The following is a 24188-nucleotide window of genomic DNA, read 5'->3' on the forward strand; positions in this document are numbered from 1 at the left end:
TTCTAGAGTCCAAGATTTCCTTAACTTCAAAATGTTGCTCCCCCTCTATGAGAACGGGAATTGGAGGAGTGCTTTGATCAGCCCTTAGGGGAGATGAGTGTTCAGGTTTCAATAAACTAACATGAAATACAGGATGTACTCGTCTCAAGGTTTTTGGCAATTCCAATTCAACTGTTACTGGATTAATCAATCTAATCACACGAAATGGTCCCACATACTTAGGCCCTAGCTTTTTGGACTTCTGGGTAGTCTGTAAGTATTTAGTAGATAAATAGACTTTATCACCCACTTTATAATTGTGAGCTGGGGACCTTTTCTTATCAGCTTGCGCCTTATGGGCCCGGTGTGCCTCATCTAATGCTTTCCGAGTCACTGCCCATGTGCTCTTTAATTGTTCAATCCAATCCATCAAGGAGGGATTCTGAGGATCATCTTGTGGTAGCTCGGGAATGGGTACGAAATCCTGGCCCGACGCGACCTTAAAAGGAGTGAATCCGGTGCTACTGTGTACGGAGTTATTATATGCCACTTCTGCAAATGGCAACAAGTCTACCCAATTGTCTTGTTGGTAATTTATGTAACACCTCAGGTATTGTTCTAGCACGCTATTGGTTCTTTCACAGGCTCCATTTGTCTGGGGGTGGTGATTGGAGCTTAGCCCCTGGGCGGAGCCTATTAACTTTAAAAACTCTTTCCAGAAACTGGAAGTAAATTGTACACCCCTGTCAGAAATTATTCTTTTTGGAGATCCATGTAGTCGGTAAATCTGTCGAATAAACAGTTTTGCGAGAGTTCTTGCTAAAGGGATCTTTGAGCAAGGGATGAAATGTACTTGTTTGGAAAACAGATCAGTTACTACCCAAATGACAGTGCAGCCCTCACTCTCTGGTAAGTCCACAATGAAGTCCATAGATATTTCTTTCCATGGGGCATTCGGTCTAGCCACACTTTGCAGTAATCCAGGGGATTTTCCTGGAGGTCTTTTAGCTGAGGCACATACTGGACAGCTAGCCACATATGTCTCTATGTCCTTTTTAAGTGCCGGCCACCAAAATTGTCTCTTAACAAGATGGAGAGTCTTGACAAACGCAAAGTGTCCTGCGGCCTTGGCATCATGAGCATATTTCAATACGGTTGTTCTTAATGTGGCTGGAACATACAATTTCGATCCAACCCAAGCTAGTCCATCGCGAAGTGTGCATTCATTCGAGTGGGCCTTAAACCACTCGTCAGTTTTTAGCGCTTCTCGTAATTTTTCGAGCAAATCCCCCGAGAGTTCTGGTTCAGTTTTACTCTGCGCTCTGGTAGTGACAGGTGTTGCCAATTGCGTTAAGGGGATCATTGGTTGAACCACTTCCTTCTTTATGCTGTTGTACTGTGGCAATCTGGAAAGTGCGTCCGCCGTGAAATTTTTTCCACCAGGAAGGTAACATAAGTGAAATTGAAACGCTTGAAGTGTTGGGCCCAGCGCACCTGTTTTGGTGATAGTTTGCGTGGTGTTTTTAATGCTTCTAGATTCTTATGATCAGTCCACACCTCGAAAGGGTGTTTCGCCCCTTCTAAAAATTGTCTCCATGTTAACAGCGCCCATCTAACTGCAAACGCTTCTTTCTCCCATATGGCCCATCTCCTTTCCATGTCTGATAGTTTACGGGACATGTAAGCACAGGGTTGTAATATCCCATTCTCATTCTTTTGCAAGAGTATTGCTCCTACAGCGACGTCGCTAGCATCAGCTTGTACTACAAAAGGTTGTTCCATGTCGGGGTGTTTGAGCACAGGTTCAGCTGCAAACAGTCGTTTCAGTTTTTCGAAAGCAGCTTGACAGTCCATAGTCCATTCTAGTGGCTTCGAGGGTTTGGGTTTTACTTCCCCTTTGGTTTTTAGCAAGTCTGTAATTGGCAGTGCGATTTTCGCGAAAGAGGGGATAAATTGTCTATAAAAATTAGCAAACCCTAAGAAACTCTGTAACTGTTTATGGGTGCGCGGTGCGGCCCATTCCATCACTGCCTGGACCTTTTCCTGGTCCATCTCTATTCCCTCATGCAATATACGATATCCAAGATAGTTGATTTTGTCTTGGTGAAATTCACATTTAGAAAGTTTGGCATAGAGTTCAGCTGCTCTGAGTTTATTCAAGACCGCTCAAACCAGTCTTATATGGTCGGCCATGTTGTCAGAATAAATTAGAATGTCATCCAAATAGACCAACACCCCCTTATACAGGTGCTCATGCAACACTTCATTGATCAACTGCATGAATACAGCCGGGGCTCCCTGTAGTCCAAAAGGGAGTACTCTAAACTGGAAACATCCCAGTGGGCAATTAAATGCTGTCTTCCATTCATCTCCCTCTTTTATTCTCACTCGGTAATATGCCTCTCTTAAATCAAGTTTGGTAAAAAATTTTCCCTTCCTTAAATGGGCTAACATGTCCTTCATGAGTGGGAGGGGATAGACATTTTCTACGCAAATGGCGTTCATGTTTCTATAATCAACTACTAAATGGAAGGATCCATCTTTCTTTTCGCGGAACATTACTGGCGCCGCCACCTTGGGTTTGGCTCATTCGATGAATCCCCGTTCTAAGTTTTTATTGATAAAATTCCGCAATTCCCCCAATTCTCGAGGTGTCATGGGGTAAATTTTTGGTTTGGGAAGCTTCACCCCAGGGAGTATTTCAATGGTGCAGTCAGTGGCCCTGTGGGGGGGCAGGGCATCTGATGCTTTTTCGCTAAACACTTCCTTGAGGTCCCAATATTCCTTTGGAATTTTTTCTTCTCCCTCAATATAGTTAATAGCTACTGCCACCCTTTCTGGTCTTATGTCGCCCCTTAGGGGGAGCCCTTCCTTTTCCGGAGTTGGTTCTGCCGTGCGGATGCGCAGGACCCCCGTCTTCCAATTTACTCGTGGATTCCATTTGGGAAGCCAGGGCAGTCCTAGAATGAGGGGTCTTTCCATGCCAGGGGCTACAATAAATCTGAGATTCTCTACATGATTCCCCAACTGCAGTTCAAGGGGTTCGGTCATAAAGCTAGCTGGGCCCCCTCCTGCAATCGACCCGTCTAATTGACAAAATGCAATGGGTCTTTTTAAAGTTTTTAGTCTCAGTCCCATTTCCTCCACTACTTTGGGGCTAATTATGCACCTAGTGCACCCCAAGTCCAACAGGGCTAACAATTGCGCGTGAGTCCATGTGGAGGGCACCCTTATTTCTACGGGGATGAGTAAGGGTTCTTCCGTGTGACTCATCCGTTCGTCGGTGTCGGAGTTGGAGTCCGTCTCGCTGTCATCATCGTTGGTCAGAGTTCCCAACTCACCCTGGTTCCGGGGAGTGAACTCAACAACTTCTCCCTTCAGGGCAGTGCCGCGGGTTTTTGCGGGTATTTTGTCGCCTTTCTTTTGGCCAGCCCCGGTGGCTTTTGGCGGTGGCTTGGAGAAACATTTGGCCGCCCGGTGACCCTCCTTCCCACATTTGAAACAGGTGAAAGGCTTTGACTTGGGTTTGGATTCGGTCTTTCCGCCAGTCATCTTGGGTGCCCCCTTACGGTAGAAAGAGGATGACTGGTCCCCCATCCGCCTTCCTCGGAGTTCGCTCCATTTCAGCTCGATCTCCACATCCTCAGCTACTATGTACCATCTATCCAAATCATCAGGGACCCCCATGCTCCTGCAGTCTCGATATATCTCTTCATTCAATCCCTCCTTGAAACTCTCCAAAAGAGCCATTTCTGACCAGCCTGTCATATAGGGTGCCAGTTCACGAAATTCTTGGATATACTCTGCCACCGGCCTCCGGCCCTGCTGAATGCTCTTCATTCTGAGTCTCGCCTTTCGTTCAGCTAAATGGTCTTCAAAATGCCTCCTAAGGGCCCTCATGAACTGGTTGTAATTTCTCAGCAAGGGGGAGTTGTTATTGTGGAGAACCACCATCCACTCAGCAGCTACTCCCTCTAGGGCATTTGCGACGCTTCTGACCTTAGCCGCCTCCGTTTCGTAGTCCTCCCCCCAGTCCTGCATGTGGTTCCACACTTGGGTCAGGAAAAATCCCAAGGCTTTAGGATTCCCATCAAACTTCCCAGGAAGGGGGGGGATTTTTGGCTTTTTACGTCTTCGAGGGGGGGCCTGCAAGGCTGGGGTTCTCTGGCCGGCTGCATCTCTCCCTCGAGCTGCCGAAGCTTGGGATGTTCCCTCCTCAAACTCTTCCTCTCCCCCGCAGGCTGTTTCTTCTGGCTCCCCCCTGGGGCTTGCTCCCCCCTTCTCCACAGGAATTTCAAAAGACTCACGGTTTCTCCTGCTTTCTTCTACATCACGGATAAGCTGCAAGGCTTGTTCTATCATGAGACGTTCTTTTTGCTCTTGCATCCACACTGCCTCCTTTTTTCGGGGTCTGGAAGTTGTCACTCCCCGGGGGTCCTCTCCCCAGTCCGGCAGTCTCCCCACTCCTTTCGACCATCTAGCTTCCTCCAGCTCCAAACGGAGTTTTTCCAACCATTCTGCAGTCTCCTTTTCCGACTGGAGGGCGGTTGAACTCGCTGCCCACATCTTCTCTTCTCCATCACTCCCTCGATCTGACATATTTTAGATTTTCAGTCCCCTCGGTTTTTGTCCAGGATGACTGGTTGTGACTTCCAGCTTAATGTCAGGTATGCTTCCTTCAGTATCCAGGAAAGAAAAACCCAAACTCAAGCATTTTGAAGAATTTAGTACTTTTACTGAATATGAGATGATAGCAACCCAGGTAAAGCTGGAAGTGAGCAAAACGCGCGAAATGCATCTACTAAGCTTCTCCCCCCCCTCGTGTTCATAAATCATCAGCCAATCCAAAGGTCTTCCAAAGGCCAGGTGGCAACACGTCTGGCAGCGTCATTCATCAGGAATGTAGGGCAGTTGGTCAGCCGTCCCCTTTGAAGATCTACATTCGTTTCTTATGAGGACACATCCTACAAGGAAAAAAAACACCTCCTGCATCTTCCCACCCTTTGCTCCATAACTAATCCCTCCCCCCGTTTCTTATGGCAGCTGAAGCAGGCAAAACTGAGGCTGACACCTTACCTGTATCCAAAAAGTCATGGGAACATAAAGTGGAAAAAGTTGTTGAAAATGAGACAGTGAAGATCTTGTGGGACTTTCGAATACAGACGGATCATCATTTGGAACTCAACATGCCAGATATTACGGTTGTTGAGGACCAAAGTATACAATTTATTGATATTGCTGTACCAGGAGACCAGTGGTGGGTTGCCCCTGGTTCAGACCGGTTCTATAGAACTGGTAGTAAAACTGGTGGGAGGCTCCGCCCACCGACCCCGACAACATCAGGAAGCTTCTGCGCATGTGCAGAATCACACGTGCGCGCGCTCGCTTCACTCGTGCACGGCCCCATTGTCAACTAGTAGTAAAGGTAAGTAGAACCCACCCCTGCAGGAGATGCCAGAGTCGAATAAAAGGAACTGGAAAAAAATCATGAAATATCACAACCTGGCCATCAAACTACGCAATTATGGATGAAACATGTAACAGTGATACCCATTGTCATCGGGACAGGAAACATGTAACAGTGATACCCATTGTCATTGGGGCACTTGGTACCATGTCCAAGAATTTTATAAAATTGATGTTATAAAACATCAAGAAATTGCAGCTTTCTGCAAGAACACCAGCGGAATTGCAAAAAACTGTGCTACTCGGAACATATATATCTATATATAAGTATATTTTAACAAGATACTTGGTTGATACCTAGGACGCTGGCAGCAATCTGTATCACCGTTAGCATCAATGGTATTTGTGATACATTTTAAATGTCCAGTTGACTGAGTTTCATGTTTAATGAATAAAAGAGATGATGATGATGATGATGATGATGATGATGATGATGATGATTTATTTGTTTATTTATTTATTAAGCTTATATGCCGCCCTCTTTCCGGAAAGGACTCAGGGCGGCTCACAGCAACAAAAACAGATAAAATCAATATTAAGTGTTAAAAACCATTAAAACTCCCCTTAAAAACCCTTCAGTCCAATCTGACCTGGCAAAATAACCATGTCTTAAGGTCACGGCGGAAAGAGCGCAGGTCAGGGGCCACCCTGAGCTCCAGGGGGAGTTGATTCCATAATGTAGGTGCGCCCACAGAGAAAGCCTGTTCCCTAGGAGTCGCCAGACGACACTGCCTGGCCGACGGCACTCCAAGGAGGCCCTCCCTGTGGGAATGCACCAGGCAATGGGGAGCTGTCGCTGGCCGCAGATGGTCCGTCAGGTACCCTGGGCCTAGGCCATGTAGGACTTTATAGGTGATAACCAGCACCTTGAATCTCACCCGGAGGGCAACCGGTAGCCAATGCAGGTCGCGCAGGAGCGGTGTAACATGAGAGTGTCGGGACACTCCCATCACTACCTGCACGGCTGCATTCTGCACTAGCTGAAGCCTCCGAGTGGTCTTCACGGGCAGCCCCATGTAGAGAGCATTGCAGTAGTCGATCCGGAAGGTCACGAGTGCATGAGTGACTGTACGGAGGTCATCACGGTCCAGGTAGGAGCGCAATTGGCGCACCAGAGGAATCTGTGGAAATGCCCACCTGGTCACGGTCGCAACATGATCTTCCAAAGTCAAACATGAATCCAGGAGGACACCTAAATTGCGCACCCTTTCAACAGGGTGCAACACCTCACCCCCTATGACCAATGATGGAATATTCCCTTGGAGCCGAGATGCCGGTACCCACAGCCACTCCGTCTTGGCAGGGTTGAGCTGAAGCCTGTTTCTCCCCATCCAGAGCCGCACCATTTCCAGGCACTGGGACATCACGTCGAGGCCATCACTGGGCTGGTTCGGGGTGGATATAAAAAGTTGGGTATCATCAGCGTACTGATGATACCTCACCTCGAAACCACGGATGATCTCCCCCAGCGGCTTCATATAGATGTTGAACAAAAGCGGAGAGATGACCGACCCCTGAGGTACCCCACATATGAGGGACCTCAAGGCTGACCTCTGTCCCCCTGCCAACACCGCTTGTGTACGCCCCAAGAGGTAGGAGGTGAACCACGGAAGAACAGTGCCTCCCACTCCCAACCCCTCAAGGCGCCGCAGTAAGATACCATGGTCGATGGTATTGAAAGCCGCCAAAAGATCTAATAGGACCAGGACAGAGGAATATCCCTTGTCCCGAGCCCTCCAGAGGTCATCCACCAGCATGACCAATGCCGCCTCTGTGCCGTACCTGGGCCTGAAACCCGACTGGTACGGGTCCAGATATAATGTTTCATCCAGGACCAATGGGAGCTGATGTGTCACCACACTCTCAACAACCTTCGCCATAAATAATAATAATAATAGCCCCCCCACGGGGTACCGCCTTGACGTGGCAGAGGGCTTAACTGCTCCAATGAAGCTGAGAGCTGTGTTGGCGATAGTGTAAACTACCAGCAGGTCCAACCATGTCAGAGAGGTCTAGGCTGAGGAGCAGAACTGAGTGCACCCAACAACCCATGCAATGAATCATGGGGAAACACAACCGAACGAAGCCTATACCGGCTCGGTCGTCGCCCGGGTTAACAAGGATCAAGTTGTGTGTTGGGGAACCTGGACATCCATTGACAAATGGCTACAGACCGCGGGTCCCATAGCTGAGCAACCAGGGCATGGGCCTGCAGAGCAACTGGAAGATGAACACCTCAGAAGCGGCAGAAATACACCATGTCAGAGAACCGCAATGTAATGAAATGCTACTACAAAGCAGAACCAGAGAAACGAGGCTACCAAAAAAGGATGTACCAATTATGGAAACAAGAATATCCAGACTCAAGGATAACTGAATTACAATTAGCCAATCAGCGATGATTCATCACTTGGAACAAAGTGCTCAGTGAAGTCGAACTTGAAGACATATGGAAAAATTATGAAACAGGAACATACACTGCTGAACAGCCGACTGCTGGAGTGGCAGCAGAAAATACTCCAATAACATCTGGAGCAACTGAACAGCCTGAATTCAAAAAAAATGCAGATATTTTGCAAGAACAGGATCAGCAAAGGCCTGAAGTCATCATTGAAACACCAGGATTACTCAATGCCAGGCACAAGAACTGAAAGCTAAAATCTTGGCACATGCTGCAATAAATGCAGAAAGAAGAAGGCTTCCAACATTGAAGACTGTCCCTAGTAAACATTTGGTGCCATTGCTGATAGATGCGAACTAAACACTTGCAGCAATCCAGATAACATCAATTGAACAAACAAATCAGCTTGCCTACAGTACAGCAGCCATAGTAACGGAAGAACTGGGTATTCAACAGCTGCAAGCTCCTAGAAAATTGACTGAAAAACCGCAATGGAAAATCAGGTTGGAGTTGAAAATCAAGAGCCTGCGAGCAGATGCAAGCAACATGAAGAATCTGCAGGAGAAAAAGCTGAAGAACAGCAAGATTAAGAAACACCTGATAAAAAAATAAGGGCTCCGCACAAGAAGAAATGACGAAGCATTGGAAATTGTGAAGCAGCAGATAACAGCAACAGCAAGAAAAATTGAAAGTTACGAAGCCAGAATCATCCAGTACAAACAAAATCAATTGTTCCAATCAGACCAAAGACGGTTCTATCAGAGTCTGAATCAGACGGGGGATACGAAAATTGAAAAACCTGAGAAAATGGCAACTACTCAGTTTTGGAAAGACCTGTGGAAGACTGAGAAATGTCACAACAAAAATGCTGGGTGGATCAGAGACTTTGAGATGAAATTCTCCAAGAACAAAATGGACCAACTGAAAATAACTACTGGAATGATAAGCAACAGAGTGAACAAAGTCAAGAACTGGATATCGCCAGGCAATGATCAACTGTATGGCTTTTGGCTCAAATATCTGACCAGCCTGCATGGAAAAATGGCCGAATAATTCAATGAGATGCTGCAAACAGGAAACATCAGTGAATGGTTAACAGCTGGGAAAACCTACTTGATACAGAAGGATCCAGCAAAAGGGGCAACACCTGCAAATTACAGGCCAATAACGTGTCTGCTAACCATGTTCAAGCTGCTGACTGGCATCATAGCTGACAGGATCCAGGATTACCTATAAGCAAATAACATCTTGCCAGTAGAGCAGAAAGGAAACAAGCAAGGGAGCAGAGGCACGAAAAATCAGCTCCTGATCGACAAAATGATTCTAGAGAACTGCAAAAGCCGAAAAACAAATCTGCATACAACTTCGATTGACTACAAGAAAGCATTCGACTCACTACCGCACAGCTGGATCATCAAGTGCCTGGATGTCATCGTGTACTGGTACTTTTATTGCAAATGCGATGAATCACTGGAAAACGGAACTGTTTATTGGATGTGAAAGCTACGGACTGGTCAACATCAAGAGGGATTTTCCAGGGTGATTCTTTGTCACCTCTGCTGTTCATCATCTCTATGACCCCTCTGTCAACAATTTTACAGAAAACTAATCTGGGTTATCAAACTGCTAAAAATTCACAGAAAATATCTCACTTGCTGCACATGGGTGACCTGAAGTTATACGGAAAATCAGAAATTGAAATCCAGTCACTGACCAAAACAGTTCGAATTTTCAGCACTGACATCAGCATGGAGTTCGGCCTGGACAAATGCCCCACAGTGGCACTGAAGAAAGGGAAGATCGTTGAAAGTGATGGAATTGAAATGCCCAATGTACAAACCATCAAGTGCCACCAACCAGAAGCCTACAAATACCTGGGCATACTGCAGCTGGACAATATCAAGCATGGGCAAGTGAAAAATGTGGTCAGCAAAGAATACATGCAAAGGGTCAGGAAACTTCTAAAAAGCAAACTGAATGGCGGTAACACTATCAAGGCTATAAATACCTGGGCCATACCCATTATCAGATATACTGCTGAGATCGTAAACTGGACACAGGCAGAGCTGGACAACCTGGATAGGAAAACAAGAAAACTGATGACCATACACAATGCGCTGCACCCATGGATTGACATCGACAGGCTATATTTGCCCAGAAAAGCAGGTGGCAGAGGACTTCTGCAAGTGAAGCAGACAGTCGATGAAGAGAAGCATGCTTTGGCAGATTATGTGAAAGACAGTGTTGAGCCAGCTCTGCTGGAGGTCAACAAGAGGAAGCTGTTCAAAGTGCAGCAAATCAAGACTCAATATAGGAAAACAGCGATACAAACTTGGGCTGACAGCTGGTGTAACAAAGCACTGCGTGGACAGTTCCTTGAGAAGATCCAAGGAAAAGTAGATAAGGAAAAGACCTGGTTATGGCTGACCAACGGAACACTGAAGAAAGAGACAGAAGGCTTGATTCTTGCAGCCCAGGAACAAGCCATCACAACGAATGTAATCAAAGCCAGAATAGAAAAATCTACTGATGACCCCAAATGCAGACTCTGCAAAGAAGCGGATTGATCATATACTGAGCGGTTGCAAGACACTAGCTCAGACTGACTATAAACAATGTCATAACACAGTCGCTCAGATGGTCCACTGGAACTTGTGTCACAACTACCATCTGCCTGTAGCAAAGAACTGGTGGGATCATAAGCCTGAAAAAGTGGTCGAAAATGAGCATGCAAAACTACTGTGGGACTTCCGAATACAGACTGACAAAGTTTTGGAACACAATACCCTGGATATCACGATTGTGGGGAAGAAAAAAAGTGTGGATCGTCGACATTGCCATACCTGGTGACAGCAGAATCAATGAGAAACAACTTGAAAAAGTCACCAGATATCAGGATTTGAGAACTGAATTGCAGAGACTCTGGCATAAACCAGTACAGGTGGTTCCAGTGGTACTCAGCACACTGGGTGCTGTGCCTAAAGACCTAGGCAAGCACTTAAAAACAATTGGCGCTGACAAGATCACCATTGGTCATCTTCAGAAGGTCACCTTACTAGGATCTGCTTGCATAATCCGCTTATACATCAAACAGTCCTAAACGCTTGGGAAGTGTTTGACTAGTGATTTGGGATATGAAATCCAGCATGGTCATCTCGTTTGCTGTATATACTGCTAATAATAATAATAGCCTTTATTGTAATTGTATACAACAAAATTGGTTTAGCCTCTACTGGTGCAATCCATAACAGAAAATACAAGACAACATGAATAGTATAGAGAATAATCCTTATACAAGTAATTGGGGGGGGGAAACTAGTCATATGTTTCCATATATATGCGGCCCTCTCAACTAATCCGAAAGTTCCACAAGGCCTACCCTCATAAACCATGGGGGAGGGATGGAAATTGGGCAACTATGAACAACCACGATTAATATATATGTATTTGTATTTGATTAATATATATGTATTTACTGTCTTCCAGGTGCAAACCTGGTAGGGGAAGCCGTCTGTCAAGCCTTGAACAGCTTGACAAAACAGAAGCTGCCGTGATGGAGGGAACAACAGTGCAGCAATGACCTGTCCGGTAACGAAGTGCTTGGCTGGGGCGGGAGCGGCTTCGATCACAGTGGTTGCGAATGTGAGGCCAATGGAAGCATTCTCCCACCTCCCACACAGCTGACTGGCGGATCTCCATAGCCCAACTGATTGGCAGTCGGAGACTAGATGGAGGCCAGAAGTGCAGGCACTAGATGGTGGACTGCGGATGAGAAACCAATTGCTGATGCCAGATGCTGGTGGGTGGGAAGGGGTGTGAAACCCTTGCTCCCTCCGATAGGGTCCGCAACTTGGGTGTCCTCCTGGATTCTCGGCTGTCTTTAGATGACCATCTGACGGCCGTAACCAGGGGGGCCTTCGCACAGGTCCGTCTTGTGCGCCAGTTGCGCCCGTTCCTAGACCAGGATGCCCTCACCACGGTCACTCACGCCCTTGTTACCTCTAGGTTGGACTACTGTAACACCCTCTACATGGGGCTGCCCTTGGGATGTGTCCGGAGGTTTCAGCTAGTCCAAAATGCAGCCGCATGGGTAGTTACGGGGGCGTCTAGATACTCCCGTGTAACACCTCTCCTGCGTGAGCTGCACTGGCTACCGGTGGCACTCTGGATACGTTTCAAGGTGCTGGTGCTCACCTATAAAGCCCTTCATGGCTTAGGCCCGGGGTACTTGCAGGACCATCTCCAGCTGTTCTCCCATCGTCCTGTGCGCTCTCACAGAGTCGGCCTCCTCAGGGTGCCGTCGGCCAAACAATGTTGGCTGACGACCCCCAGGGGGAGGGCGTTCTCTGTGGGAGCCCCGACCCTCTGGAATGGATTGCCCACTGTGCTCAGGACAGCCCCCGACCTTCTTTCCTTCCGTCGCGAGCTGAAGACGTGGCTCTTCCGCCAATTAAACTGATCTGTTTGAGGGTACACTGGTATAATTTTAAATTGTTTTTTAATTGGGTTACTGATTTTAATTTGGTATTGTATTGTGATTTGTATTGAAGTTGTCATTTTGTAAGCCGCCTTGAGTCCCTAGGGAGAAAGGCGGCATATAAATTGCAATAAATAAATAAATAAATAAATAAATAAATAAATAAATAAATAAATAAATAAATAAAATGCTGGGAGGCAGTTGCTCCCAGCGCTGACTTGGCAGCTGTCAAACGTTCACTTGTGCCAAGTCTCAGGTTTGAATAAAAAAGTACCAACCGTTTCCAAAGCTTGTTTGTTTCTGCATTCGTAAGGCCTGGGATTTGAAATGCTGGTTTAACAGCTGCAGACAGGAAGGCACTACAGAGAGTGATCAATTCGGCACAAGAATTCAGCATGTCCTTCTCTGCCACCCATGTGGCCTCTGTCGAGGGATACCCTTTCCACCCCACCAGGTATTGTATTCGATCCCTGTGGATTCGGGAATCCAGTATTCAGTCTATTTCATATTGATCATTACTAATAGGCCCTGGCGGCTGTGGCGGGGTCTTGATATGGATATCCTCTATTGGCTTTAGTAAATTGCTATGGCACACTGGATGTCCCAACTGGGGGGGGCAGTTTCAACTCCACTGTGACCAGATTTATCACCCTCACTATTGGAAAAGGTCCAAGAAACTTTGGACCCAACTTTTTACACAGAATTTTCAACTGAAGGTATTTGGTTGCACTTCCTCCCCCCCGGAACGGTTTGTGAAGGGCCCACTTTTTGTCTGCTTGGGCTTTGTATGCCTTGGTGGTTTTCATTAGTGCTGCCTTTACGGTGCTCCATACGCCTTGTATTGTGCCCATCCATTCATTGGGTCAGCAAGGGGAGGGCGGTTCCTTGTCTGTACTCGGGGATAGGAACAAAGTCCACCCCGCTGACCACCCTGAATGGGGTGAACCCGGTGCTACTATGCACTGCGTTGTTGTATGCCACCTCCGCAAATGGCAGCAGTGTACCATACACAACAGTATGGACACAGTGTACATACTGTTATACAGTATGTGAGGACACTTTTTATCATGAACCAATAGAAAGAAGTCATCGGCCATTGTTCCACCTGATTGTTCTGCAGGACTCTAAGGAAATGAAGTCTCTGTAGGTGATAATCATTTGGAGTTCTATGAATTTAAGTAGCAGAATAAATGTGCCCACTGCAAAAATGTGAGGGATTGTGCTTTTTGCAAAACTTCCAAATTTTTATGATCTGTGCATATCACTACTGGATAGACCACCTTCTAGGAATTGCCACTATTCCTAGAATGCTGTTTTTACCAGAAAAGATGTTTCATTAAAAATGAAGCAATTCATTAATAGATGTCAAATGTAATCAGGTCTTTAATCCACTATGTAAAAAAGAGCCATATATTTATCCATAGTCACCTTTGGTGAGATGGGCAACTATATAAATTTCATAAATAAATAAATAAAATCTTTCCAATACTGCAATATCAGTCTTTTGGCATATTAAAGGCACAGACATTATCCAGTTGTCAAATTGTCAAATTCAGTTGTCAAATTCAAAGTACTAGGTATGTAGTTCAAGAGAATATTGTCTGAAAAATTTAGCTTTCTTCACCCAATTTTATTTATATAGTCCACATGTCCTCCAATTTAATAAATGTAGGACATTGTAAAAACATGCTTTAAAGAGGCATTATCTTTATTACACTTTCTCAAAATTATTATTTTGACAGTTCTTTTCTATATAAATTAACAGAGAATCAGAGCCACCAGCTTCGGCTTGGTGCCTTGCAGGGCATTCTGTCAATTGGGGAAGGGAGGAGGGAACAGATGGCCAATAAAGCTGTATACCTTTATGATGGAAAATTGAGAAGGGGGAAATTGAGAGTTGAGGAAGAACAGAGTGTCTTGGAATCCCGTTCATGCTGGTCACTGGCATCTTCAAGGTCGTTTGTCCGGAGTGTGGAATTTCACCAGCCCAAACACCTCGGAGTTTCCCATAACATTTTGGTTCTGCTAGATTGATTTTGGTTCTGTATTTGCGCGTGGGAATTTTAGTCTCTGCTTGGCTCTACTGCAATCAGCATCTCTTAGTAAAAGTGCCCTTTTGCTTCAGTCAAATGGAGTTGAGAGTTTTACTTACCTAAGGGATCTAACTGGGGCAGTTCAATAAATTCTAAACACTTTTTTTTATTTATATAAGCCATAATTTGAAGCCAACACTCTTACTTCAGAAGTAAGACACTCTCTCTACTATCCCAGTTCACTCCAGTTTTGCTAGATATTACACTTTTAAAGTATTTAATGTATTTAGATCCCAATACTGTCCATCCAAACATTTGAAATCAGGGAGCTAAGAAGCTGGTTGGGGACCTGCAGCATGATGTTCAGCTCTGAGAGGTACTTGGTAATGTCCACCATGATTGCTAAATCACCCAGCCACTTGCTAAATCACACCTGACAGGTTTTCCCTTCATCTCCATGAACTGCTTGACTTCATCCCAGAGTTTGCAAAACCTCATAAGCATGTTCCCGCAACTCAGCCATCCCACTTCACAATGATGAACAAGATCACTGTACTCAAAGTCAAGATCAATCAGTAACTCTTTAAACTGGCAGTTATTAAACCCTCTGCTTTTGACAAAATTTATGCATGACACTATGTTGACATCATATTGTTGCAACTGCAACTCTGCAACTGCACAGAGACTTTCTTGGTGTATGATGCAATACAGTAGTATATAATTAAATTACTTGGATCAAGACTGAGATGATTCAGTTCCTTCTTGATAAATGTCATTAATCTTTTTTGTGAGCCAACCATGGCTGGAGCTACATCTGTAGTAAAGCCACTTAAGTTTTCAAATGTTAGCTCAAGTTTTTTCATTGATAAAAAATATCTCTTAAACAAGTCCTCATCTCTTGTAGTGCCATGCATGGCTTCCAAAGACAGTCTGGACTCCTGACAAGGCATACACGTAGCGACCCATTCCGTTATGTCCTTGTCCATCTCAGCCACCAGACATAGCTCCTGGCTACTGCCTTCATCCTGACAATGCCAAGGTGCTCCACGTGTAATGTTTCTAATACTGGTTTTCTTAAATACTTGAGGTACGACGACACTATTCCCCCACAACAGACACCCCTTTTGAACTGACAATTCATGTTGACAAGTTTGAAATGGTTTCAATTGACCCTCCACTGGTCCCCCAGGCCATCCCCTCCACACCCAGTTCAAAACTTGTGCCAGTTTTGTCCTCTCTCTCTCTCTCTCTCTCTCTCTCTCTCTGTGTGTGTGTGTGTGTGTGTGTGTAACTCTGGAAAATAGGCCCAATTACCAGGTGAAAAATTTATTTATTTATTTATTTATTTATTTATTTAATTTTTATACCGCCCTTCTCCTGAAGGACTCAGGGCGGTGAACAGCCAGAGTTAAAATACATGCAGTATGAAAATTAAAATAATTTAAAAATAGGGATTTCCGGTTTGCTGGCTACCGACGAAAGACGGTCCTTCTTCTCGGACCGCCAGCCCCGCCGCCTGTAGAGCCGCTTTGATTCCAAGAAGCGGCTTGAAAACTCCCAAATCTGAAGGATTGGTGGAGCAGAGCGAGCAAGGAGTCCTTCGGGAGTAGGGCGGTATAGAAATCTAATAAATAATAATAATAATAATAAAAGGAGCAGGTTGAGCCCCTGTGAGCCCCCAGAAAATCGCTACTGGGGAGGAAACAGGCGCGGCTCCCTTTCAACTTGCTGAGACTCTGAACGGCGTGGGATGACTCTGCTTTGCGCAGAGCAAGTCAGCTGCAGCAACTTCTCAAATTAAATGAAATTAACTTCAATAATTAGCGGAAACAACAACTTGAACCTTCAAATCTAGAAATTGCAAGTATTATTGTTTTTGTGACTTTCTGATTTAAGTAAAAGTGCGAGCGAGTGAAAGTGACTTGAAAAAATGGCGCCCGACTTCAGCGTTAACAAGCTGAGAGTGAGAGTGGACTTGTAAAGTTATTTTAACTAGCTACAAAGTTGCACTGCTTGTAACAAGGACGAACAGGAGAAGAGGAAAAATTCCTTTAAAATAAGCCTGAGCTTGCTTCAGTCTAATTCTATCCCCAATTATTCTTACACAATGTATTTATGCATTCGTACACAATGTAAATAGCATCTCCCCATTTGTATGGCTATCGTTTACATACCTCTACAAATATATTTTCGTTTAACAAAATCAATAAGAGCTTGGGTTCCCCAATGAGTTCCCACATGCGCACACTCAATCATATTCAGCATAACTGCTTTATTAAGCACTTGCACTTCCTCCTTAATCATCCATTTACCATCCACTTTATGCACCCCATCATCCATCATTTGTTGTTCCTCATCATCCGTAAATACAGGCTTCACATCAAAATCCAATGCAGGGATCAAATCATTAATGCTTCCCCTACTAAATTCCTTTAAAATAAGCCTGAGCTTGCTTCAGTCTAATTCTATCCCCAATTATGGTCTTATAGAAAAATATTTAGAAAATAAAAGAGTCACAAAAATTACCAACCAACAAAAGGAAAGAATGAATTATCCTATAACAGTTGAGGAGATAATTGCAGCAATTAAACAACTGAAAACAGCTAAAGCTCCTGGAACGGATGGCTTGACTGCAGTGTATTATAAAACTTTGCAAGCAGAAATGGTGGAACAACTCAGAGACTTATTTTGTAACATACAACAAGGGGGTAAAATACCCCCATCATGGAAAACAGCTTACATTTCTTTGATACCAAAAGAGCAAGTAGGTCCTAAAAAACCGGAGAATTATAGACCAATATCTCTTCTGAATAATGATTATAAAATTTACGCAAAAGTACTAGCCAACAGGTTGATGCCAGTAATTCAAGAGGTGATTCACGATGATCAAGCGGGATTTATAGAGGGCAGATATATTAAGGACAATGTAAGGCAAGTTATAGATTTATTGGAATATCTTGAGAAGAATAAACAGATCCCTGCAGTGCTGGTTTTCTTGGATGCGGAGAAGGCCTTTGATAGAGTGGACTGGAATTTTCTATTAAAGACTTTAATAAAGATGGACTTTGGGGATCAATTTATACTGGCGGTTTCAGCAATTTACCAAGAGCAAAAGGCACAGATTATTATTAATGGAAGTTTGACAACAGACTTTAATATTGAAAAAGGAACAAGACAAGGTTGTCCGTTATCCCCATTGTTATTTATTTTAACACTAGAAGTCTTGTTGAATACAATACGTGACTCGAATATCTTGAAAGGTATAGTGATAAGGCAAGAGGACTACAGAATAAGGGCATTTGCAGATGATCTGGTTGTTACCCTAACACAGCCGATGGAATCAATAACCCAGATGAAAGACATTATAAAAGACTATGGCACAGTATCAGGATTTAGACTGAACCAGAAAAAAACTAAGATGATAGTTAAAAATATGACACAAGATCGAAAACACGAACTTGAAAGGAGGGCAGGTTTTGAGATTGTACCTAAGGTTAAATATCTAGGAGTTCAGGTTGCAGAATCAAATATGAAATTGTTTCAAAATAATTATGAGGAGTTGTGGCGAGATATACAGAAAGATATGGAGACTTGGAAAAAACTGCAGCTGTCCTTACTTGGAAGAATAGCAGCAGTTAAGATGAACATTTTGCCAAGATTTCTTTTTTTGTTCCAAATGATTCCGATGCTGAAAAGTGATAAACAATTGAAAGAATGGCAAAGTGGACTGAATAAGTTTGTCTGGAACGAGAAAAAACCGAGAGTGAAATTGAAAATTATGCAAGATGTTCCAGAAAGGGGAGGTCTTAAACTTCCAAACCTACAGTTATACTATGAAGCAGCAGCTTTGACTCAAGCAAGCGATTGGTTTGGAAGGAAAAAGACTGGAATATTGAATATAGAAAGTTTTGATCTTGAATTTGGTTGGCATGCTTACTTATTTTATGAAAACAAAGTGGACAAAGTATTTAAAAGCCATATACTTAGAGATTCTTTGATGAGAGTTTGGAAGAAGCACCAATCCAAATGGGATTACAAAATACCGCTATGGCTGGATCTTGGTCATATCATGGGGAATACAAATATAATGTCACTCGGGGGGTTTTTATATAAAGAAGTTCTTTTTGCAGAGGCGAGCAGATGGCAACTGAAGACGTTAGAAACACTGTTGGATGAAGGGATTAATCTAACTTGGTTACAGTATAATCAACTTCAATTGAGATGGAAAGAGGACCAAAAAATTGGTATAATGTTGCATGAGGAAGAATTGGTTAGACATATAAAAGAGAAAGGTCCAACGCATATTAAAAGGCTTTATAATGTTTTGTTAGAAAGGGATTCAGAAACTGAATTGGTTAAAGATTGTATGATTAAGTGGGCACAAAATTTTGCAGAGCCAGTGATGTTGGAAACATGGGAAAAAATTTGGGTTCAGAATGTTAAATTTACACAGTCGCAGAATTTGAGGGAAAATTTTTATAAAATGTTTTATAGATGGCATTTAGATCCTAAGAAATTGTTGTGTATGTACCCTAATGTTCAGCCAAAATGTTGGAGATGTGACTGCTTAGATGCTACATATTATGTTTGGTGGACCTGTAAGAAAGTGAAGGCTTTTTGGATAAAAATTTGGTGGGTTACGCAGAATGTTTTGAAGAAAAAAATTCAATTTTCTCCACAATTGTTTTTATTGGGTATAGTTAAGGGTTTTACATCGGGTGAAACTAAGTTGATATTGTATATGATAACAGCAGCGAGATCATTGATAGGCAAATACTGGAAAAATGAAGCTTTGCCCACTATCGAGGAATGGACTTTGAAGATGGCCAGTTTTGCAGAGATGGCGAAGATTTCAGCATATTTAAAAGATCGCTCACAAGAGACTTATGAATGGGAGTGGAAAAAGTGGATAGATTATGTGCAGAACAAATATCAAACTAGGAAGTATCAAATAGCTTTTCACTGAAAGTATTATATAAAGATAGAAATATTTGAATTTTGTGAAGATGAAAAATTATATGGGGGATGGAGGGGTTCAAGTTTTATAAAAAAGGGATTCTGATTGGATTATATTCTATGGAAGTCCGGGGGGGGGAGGGGAGGGTTAGGGGGGGGTTGGGAGAGTTAGGGTGGTTGGGGAGGTTGGGGTGGGTTGGGGGGGGAAATGGGGTGAAAATGTAATTGTAAAACTTTTGCAATAAAAATAATTTAAAAATAATTAAATCCAATTTGGCTTTCCAATTTTAAAACCCCTTACCCATAAAATTAATCAATTAAAATTTTAAGCCAAAATAAGAACATTCCCTGAAAAGCTAAGTAAACGAAATTATATGAGTATCTTAACTTTTTCTAAGCCTTTAGACTTAGAGAAAAGGAGAAAATAATAGGGAATAAATAAATATGGAAACACTAAATAATGTAGGTTAAACTTTGACTATGGAAATATAAAAACTAATTTTAAGAGCATATTATATGGGATGAGAAATAATCTCAATAGATCACCTCTTAGTTATTTTTTTCAATATACTCCACCGTTAGGTAATTCTTTGTAAAAAAAGTTGATCAATGAGAACGTCTATTTCAAAGCTGAGTTTTTGTATGCTGATTGCGTGAAAACGGTCTCTTTTTATGCTTTTCTGCGTTTTCTATTTTGCTATCGGCTCACCGCAAAGCGCAAAACATACACTATACACAACATAGAATACTTTAAAGTGTTTAAGTATATTCCATAACGTTGACTATCAACATATTCTGAACATAGATATCCCTAGCACAGTACAGAAATACACCAGCTTCTCAGCTCTATTTCCCCAAGCACACTTCTCTTTGCTGGAGAACCCCGGGGAGTCTACTCGCTGGCAGCCGAGGCCTGAGAGATTCACGCGTCAGAATTGTTGACGATCCCGAGCAACCCCATTCCCACACAACAACAGAACGAGGTGGGGGGGGGGGGCTGTGCAGGGACGCCCTGTTTTCCGGTTACGTCACTTCCGCCGCCCTCCTGTCATCGGCTCCAAGATGCTGGACGGCGAAGTGCAGCTGTTGGTTCGACGGGGGAGTGGCCGTGGACCGGGACAGGACAGTAGGACAGTGGGTAAGCATTTGCTGAGTCAAGGAAGCGGGCGGGTGCATGAACCGAGGGCCTTCGCCGTCTCTGCAGAGTGCAGCGTCCGCTCGACGTCTACCCTGCTTTTACTTGGAAGTTCCCTGACTTGGGTCAGAGCACTTTCGGAGGGCCTCATGTTGGGTGCGGGAGGCGGGAGCACAACTTTCCTTTCGGCCACTGACAAATTCTTCTGGGGGTCATAGTTTTGAACGACCCCGAAGCCACTGATCGGTAGCAGGCGGTTTCCAGCCGTGTTCCGCCATAAGCCGGGCATCCCCTCCCCATCGTGGTCGACCGAGTCAGGCAGGGAAGACGGCTGGACATAGGAGCTTCCTTAGGAAACTGGGTCCTATGTCTCGGAAGGCTTTCCAGGCGATGACAAGCCCCTGGAAGCGAGCCTAGGAGGCCCCTGGTAACTCGAGAGGCAGCGGACTCGAACCCTCTCTCCACTTCATGGATCTGGGCGGCGGTAGAGCAGTTTGTGATAATCAAGCCAATCGGGAGGTGACTGAAAGGGAAGGCTCCCGATATCCTTCTGTATTTCACTAACTCTTTTAGCTGAATTTGATATCAGAGTAGCAATTGCATTTGTTTATTTATTCAATTTATAGACTGCCCATTTCCCTGTAACTGCAGTTTACAAATGTGAAAAATATAAAAGAGCAGATAGGCCTAATAAAAAGGAGCAGAGATGCCAAAGATAATCCAGACAGAAACAAGGAAAAAAGTGGGGGATTAATCACACACACTAACAGCCTGAATGAAGAAACCCAAAACGTGCCAACCCATCCAGACTGGATCAGCTGGGCCAGATTATATATATTAACAAACAGTACAGTATTGGTTTGGTTTCATTATGGCTGAACAATACATTAATTTATAGAATTCAGGTAAATTATTTCTGTTTTCCTTATGCAAGAAAAACCAAATGCACAGGTATAGAATAGGTCGGGTCAGCAACCTGTGGCTCTTTCACCCCTCTGCTGTGGCTACCTGTCACTCAAAATATGTGCCCCATCGCCAATGTGTGACATTTACTGGCACGCGATTTATTGAGCTTTTCAACCCCCGGTAGGCCAACCATGGATAAATCCAAGAAAAGAAAATTTTCAGAAGAAAACAGAACGTTTAATTCAACTACATATGCTAGTTTTGTGGCCGCTCAAGAAATAGTCAGGCACGGGAAGGGTTTTGTGGCTCCTGGTGTTTTCTTTTCTGTGGGAAACAGGTCCAAATGGCTCTTTGAGTATTTAAGGTTGCAGACCCCTGGAATAGGTGGTACCTGGCTCAATAGCAGTAATTGCTAGATGGATCTAGGAGTCCTAGTGGACAATCACTTAAGTATGAGCTAGCAATGTGCTGCAGCCGCTAAAAAGGCCTATGCAGTCCTAGGCTACATTAACAGAGGAATAGCATCAAGACTATAAGAAGTGTTAATACCGCTTTATAAGACTTATTGCCTTGGTAAGACCAAACTTGGAATATTGCATCCAGGTTTGGTCGCCACAATATGAAAAAGATATATCTAGAAAGAGTGCAGATAAGAGCAACAAAGACGATTAGGGAACTGGAGGCTAAAATATAAGCAGGGGGTCAGCCTATTTTCTTTTTTAAAAAACTTTTATTGTTAAAACAAAAGTTGGACATGGTGGAACTGTCTTGGCAATATCTCCGCCATACAAAATATAGCATACGTTTCTTATATCTTCCATATATATTACTACTTACTAATTCTATACACATACTTAACTTCTTTTACATGATTACAGATACATACTATATTACTTATATTGCATCTTGTTTCGATCTATACATCCTTGTTCCTATCTGTTCCGACTTCCATTCCTTAAGTCTAATCATTGGTAAAATTTATTCCAAATCTCATAGTATTCTGTCTCTCCTTTATTTTTCAGTTCTAACGTCAGTCTATCACATTCTACACATTCAAGTACTTTATTATTTCCCATTCTTTCGGTATGTTTTCACTCTTACGTTGTTGGGCATAAACTATTCTTGCTGCTGTTATGATATGCAGTGTTAAATATGTTAGCCTTTTACTTAAACCTTCTTTTATAATTCCTAATTAATAAGTGCTTGGCTTTATTGCCATGCTCAAAAGCCCGACTGGACTTATTATCAGGGGATGTCTTATTTTGGGGGAAACGGTAATAGGTGCCAGGTATTTGATCACAATTCCAGCATTTAGGTGATCAATTTTTGTACATTTTGTCTAGCCTAGCTGGTGGTAGGTGCCACCTATAAACATTTTATATAGGTTCTCTTTGTACGACATGGCCAAAGTTAGCTTCCTGTTTCTTTCTCACAATTTTTCCCACTTTTCCAATTCAGTATTGTACCCAAAATTTTTTGCCCACAACCATTGTCTCTTTAACACACTTTTCCTCCATTTTGTATTCTAATAAAAATTTATACATTGCTTTGATAATTTTCTCCTTTGTCCCCAATAAAAGTTTATCTAATATCGTTAAGTTTCTGCTGATGCCCCACGTTTTCGTATCTTTCATATAACTTGACTGAATTTGTAAATATGACCACCATTCCAAATCTAATCTTTGTTCTTTTAGCTGCAATCTCGATTTTAATCTCCCCTGTTCATCTAATATATCTTTATATGTTACATTTTTTCCCCAGTTGATATGATTTGGATATTCCACCGCTTCTAGAGCAGAGAGCCAGATTGGTATTTTGCTATAGTTCTGTTTTTTTATTTTGTTCCATATTCCCAATAATGCCTGTCGTATGTGGTGTCTTTGGAAGTATTGATGTGCCTTATGTCTTTCATATCAGAGGAATGCATGCCACCCTGCTTGAATGTCATGACCTTCTAATGTTAATAATCTTTTGTTTCTTAGGGTTATCCATTCTTTGACCCGGTGATCGTTGCCACTTGGTAATATAGTTCCCAATCGGGCAAACCAAACCCTCCTGTTTCTTTGGCCTCCTGAAGTAGTTTCAATTTAATTCTTGACTTTTTCTCCTGCCATATATATTTCAACACAATTTTGTTCAAATTATCAAAATACTTTCTCTCTAATTTTATAGGTGTGAGACTTAAAAAAAAAAACATCAAACCTCATAAAAAGTGAAACAGAGACCATGAACAACTAAAAAGCAGATTTATTAAAAATATATATATAAAGCTATATATATATATATTTCAAGCTTTTGCAAAAGGGTTCTCCCATGGAAGAGAGAGAGCGTCGGACCAGTTCAATTATATGGTTTAAATACAGTTTTCAAGATATAGCAATACAATGCAAATCTCCCCCCACCCCCGCCCGCCCCGGGTATTGTTTTCAGGTCTTATGTAACAATTTGGCTCTCTTCACATGTTCCACCCTGGAGTTCCCCTCCAAAAATACCCTCTGAAAATACCCTTTACAGATGTATCCATGCTGATTGGTATTGTTCTCCTTAATGGATCATTAGGCTCTTCCTCTTTTTCAATAGAGTTTAGAATCAGCCAGACCCAATTTAGAATGTACCAAAAGATTTATTTCCCCAAAACAAGCATCACAGTTCTTCAAAACAAGCATCATAAAAACATCACAGTTCCCTTTTCCTTTCCAGAATCTAATGCTTACTCATGTCCTAATTACCAGGTTATATAAATCAGATTATATAAAGGTTAAATATGCTGTTACTTTGGTTATGCTTTTTACAGGAATAATTCATTTTCTCTCAATCCTCCCTTTTCCTTTTTAT

At 43.1% G+C, this 24188-nt stretch overlaps 1 protein-coding gene across 3 annotated transcripts in view; it reads left to right on the forward strand.

Annotated features, from left to right (window-relative positions):
* The first annotated feature begins 20363 nt into the window (after nt 1–20363).
* Nucleotides 20364–24188, forward strand: part of TMEM128 (transmembrane protein 128) — a 67344-nt gene continuing 63519 nt past the window's right edge. For all 3 annotated transcript variants that reach the window (XM_070948300.1, XM_070948298.1, XM_070948299.1), the window contains exon 1: nt 20364–20450. In XM_070948300.1, coding sequence (XP_070804401.1) covers nt 20375–20450 — 76 coding nt within the window. In that variant the 5' untranslated portion in view covers nt 20364–20374. The remainder of the gene's footprint in view (nt 20451–24188) is intronic.

The sequence above is a fragment of the Pituophis catenifer genome, unplaced genomic scaffold (genome assembly GCF_029215685.1).
Source record: "Pituophis catenifer annectens isolate HBS135680 unplaced genomic scaffold, rPitCat1.0.hap2 SCAF_8, whole genome shotgun sequence".
NCBI classification, from domain to species: domain Eukaryota; kingdom Metazoa; phylum Chordata; class Lepidosauria; order Squamata; family Colubridae; genus Pituophis; species Pituophis catenifer.